Source organism: Trypanosoma conorhini (assembly GCF_003719485.1).
Source record: "Trypanosoma conorhini strain 025E chromosome Unknown Tco_14.4_contig_00754, whole genome shotgun sequence".
Taxonomy (NCBI): domain Eukaryota; phylum Euglenozoa; class Kinetoplastea; order Trypanosomatida; family Trypanosomatidae; genus Trypanosoma; species Trypanosoma conorhini.
In genome coordinates, this window is record NW_021704844.1 from 1 (window position 1) to 3,279 (window position 3,279).

At 62.1% G+C, this 3,279-nt stretch overlaps 1 protein-coding gene across 1 annotated transcript, besides 2 other annotated features; it reads left to right on the top strand.

Moving 5' to 3' along the window:
• Positions 1-147: 147 nt before the first annotated feature.
• On the top strand, positions 148-2,907 carry Tco025E_08333 (uncharacterized protein; the record flags this gene model as incomplete). Its single annotated transcript, XM_029375183.1, has 1 exon — positions 148-2,907. One exon carries the CDS (start codon positions 148-150, stop codon positions 2,905-2,907), a length of 2,760 nt encoding a protein of 919 aa, XP_029224702.1.
• Positions 2,908-2,989: 82 nt separating this feature from the next.
• Positions 2,990-3,012: a microsatellite.
• A 60-nt stretch (positions 3,013-3,072) lies between these two features.
• Positions 3,073-3,142: a sequence feature (GA-rich).
• Positions 3,143-3,279: the final 137 nt, after the last annotated feature.

A 3,279-nucleotide genomic window follows, 5' to 3' on the forward strand; every position in this document is an offset into this window, starting at 1 on the left:
CGAAGGCGGCGGATAGGGGGGAAAAAAAAGAAGTTTTCCTTTCGTTTTCCTTTGGGCTTGTGTTTATTGGGTTGGGCGGTGCGGACACGCAGACATCGCACGGGGGCGGGGGCGTCGTTGGCTCTGGGCGAAGACGCGGACGCGGCGATGTCTGCCGATATCATGCTCTACTCGAGCCCGTTGCCGAAGCGGCACTTTGACAGCACGGCCGCGCTGCGGCAGGCGGTGTTGTGCAGAGGGGACGAGTACAGCGAGTACGAGCGGTTGATTCTCGAGGAGGTCAACGCGCTGCGCCGGGACCCGGTCGGCTTCGCAGCGGTGGTGGAGGCGGAGGCGACGGTGGGGTACCCGTTTGTGCGGGACGACCCGCTGCCGGCGCAGTGCTCGGAGATGACGCTCGAGCAGCTCCGCGTGTACGTTGAGGACTTCCAGCGGGAGCGGCGGGAGGTGAAGGAGGCGCTGCGGCAGACGCGGAAGGAGTGGTCCGAGGCGGAGGCGGCGATGAAGGAGCGGTGGGGTGTGGAGGACGTGGAGCGGGCAAAAAAGGCCAGGCGCAGCGGCGCCGCCGGCCGCAAGCAACGCAGCCTGCCGTTGAGGGAAGAAGACTACGTCCTGGACCGGCAGCGCGCCGCGCAGGAGCTCACCGACCGCTACACGCAGCAGACGCGGGAGGCCAACGCGCGGCTGCTGCACCTGGAGCGCTCCTGCAAGTGGGCGATTGACGGGGCAAACCTCATCATCAAATGCGTGCAGGAGCTGCGAGAGGTGAAGGCGGTGCCGGAGCTGGCGTACAGCCGCAGCCTCACCCTCGCCGCCCGAGACATAGGGAACGAGTCCCACCAGCCACCTCTCGTGCGGGCGCTAACGCCACGGACGTCGCTGCTCGCAGCGTCCTCGCCGCAGTACAACGCCGCTGGCAACGGGGACGCGCCGCAGCTCCCGCAAAGTCAGAGTATTGTGAGCAACGAGCAAGGCTCACCTCTACATCGTTCCTCCTCGTTGGTGGCAACGCCCCGGGAGGAGGGGGGTCACACCAGCTTCCAGCAAAACGAGAGTAACCATAATAACGAGAGCGGCTCCGCCGACATGCTGCAGCCGCAGAGGGAAGAAGATCTTGACCGGGCGAACGCCTCTCTCTTCGAGTCGTACATGGCTTTCTCCGAGAACTGCACCCCGCTGCTTTTCCGACCGCAGGAGGCTTCCGGCGAGAGTGAACATCTTGCGAAGGCGGCAATGCGGGCCTGCAGCCAGTATGGGTATTACTCCGGCGTTATCCGCGGGTTACAGCTTTGTGGTGCCTTTGCGCCACGCAAGATGGTAATTCAGATACTGCTCGGGGCTCGCGTGTCGCAGTTTACGGTGCAGGCACAAAACCCCACGCATGACGCAAGCGACTCTACATTTTTCTCTACGACGAAAAATGCATCAACGACTCCGCTCCTCTGGGTCAATGGCCGCCTCTTCGGTGGCGGCTGGGTGCGGTCGCTGCAAGGGACGGTGAGCGCCACGATCCTCGTCGCCGCCAGCTTCGAGGAGCTGAGCGTCATCCACGAGCGCCGTGATTTTACGCTTCCGCAGCTGCACCGCATCCTCAATAGCCCCGGCGCGGTTTCCACGGAGAGAGAGCCCACTCGACCGGCGGTGGTGCACATTCAGTCCTCGCTGGGCGTCGCGGTGGTGGAGCCCGTGGCCCACCCTATTCTGGTGGGCAAGGAGCAGCGCGTGGCGCGGGTGCTTGTGCAGGCGGATCCAAGCGTCGCCGACCTCGCCGCGACGGTGTGCTGCGTTTCCGAGGCGATTCCTACCGTCCCGCTGCTGGATCGCGAGTTGCTGCTCGTGCAGCGCAGCCGCGACAACATTCAAGAGGTGGAGATCCTCCTCGACACGCAGGCGGCGTGGCACCGCTGGCCAGGCCACCCCCTTCTCGTGCACCTGTTTGAGCGGGATAAGAACGCCGCGACTGTGGGGGCGTTCACAAACATCGGCTTCGTCCGGGTGACCCCGACGCAGCGCGCCGGCGACCGGTTCGGGGCACTCACGCAGTTCACATCGCTTTCCACCGCCGGAGAGAAGGGCGCCGGGGTGGCTCGCACGCCGCCGATTTTAGCGCACAGGCGATGCGAGGGCCCGAGGGAGGTCAAGGAGGAGCCGCACGGCTGGCCCCTCGTGACGATGCACTTTCAGGAGCTCTGCGCCACCGTCGTTGAGCCGCTTAGGGGAACGCTGATAGCCGACGACGAAGTGCAGCACGTCGCCATACAAGTCCCGGAGTTTGAATACCTGCAGCACCGCCTGGAGCACATCCTGCTCCTGCTAGAGAAGGAGCAGTCGTTTTTTGAGTGGGAGGCGGCGAGTGGGAGCCAGCAGCGGATGAATGAACTGATTGCCGCAACTATGTCCAAACTGAAGGTTGCCGAGGAGGAGCTGCGGGAGCAAGAGGGCCCCACGCAGCAGGAACTCGCACAACTTCAAAAAAGTATGGTGAAAAAGCGCGGCAAGGAAATGGCCAGGCTTAAACGACAGGAGGAGGAGCTGCTGCAGCGCACTGCCGCGATGAAACAAAATGTTGAGGACCTGCGCCAAACCCTGGCGGATGCCCAGGAGGACTTGGTGCAGCTGGGACGTGAGTACACGCTTCGCGTTAAGCGCCAGCGGAATTTGCGCCAAGAGTACGAACGACTGAGCGAACGCGCCAACCGTGCGAAGCCGCTCCCAGTGGAGGTTGTGCTTGTCCCCGAGGACGCCACGCTGACCAACGTGGTGAGGAAAGTCCAGCTGCGGCCGACCAACGACGCCTGCACCCTGTACGAGGGGGATGTGCGGCTGACGCAGGGCTTCAAGGGGAACGTCGTGCTCTTTGTGAATGAGCAGGAGACGGTGCGGTGGGAGTTGCGCCCGGGGTACTAGAGCTGGGGGAGAGCCGCAAAACAGTAATAACAGAAAAAAAAGCAATTTGGATGGGCACGGCCGTGGCTCTCTCGCTTGCCTTTGTGGGTGTGTGTGTGTGTTTGTTCTCACATGTACCATCCGAGTTGTTGACTGAAGACATGTACAGGCATATATCGTTCTTGCAGAAGAAGACGAAGCAAAATCAAAAGAAAAAAAAAGTGAGAAAAACAAAAAAAACGAAAAGAAGAAGTAGGCGGGTGGATGGGGCGAAAGGAGCGGAGGAGGGGGGAGGGGTTTCGAGAGGAGGAGGCAGACAACCAGTCCCAAGTAAGAGGGGCAGGGTGGCGGCAACAAGACAAAAAGCAAAGGAACAAACAAGCCATGAAGGAA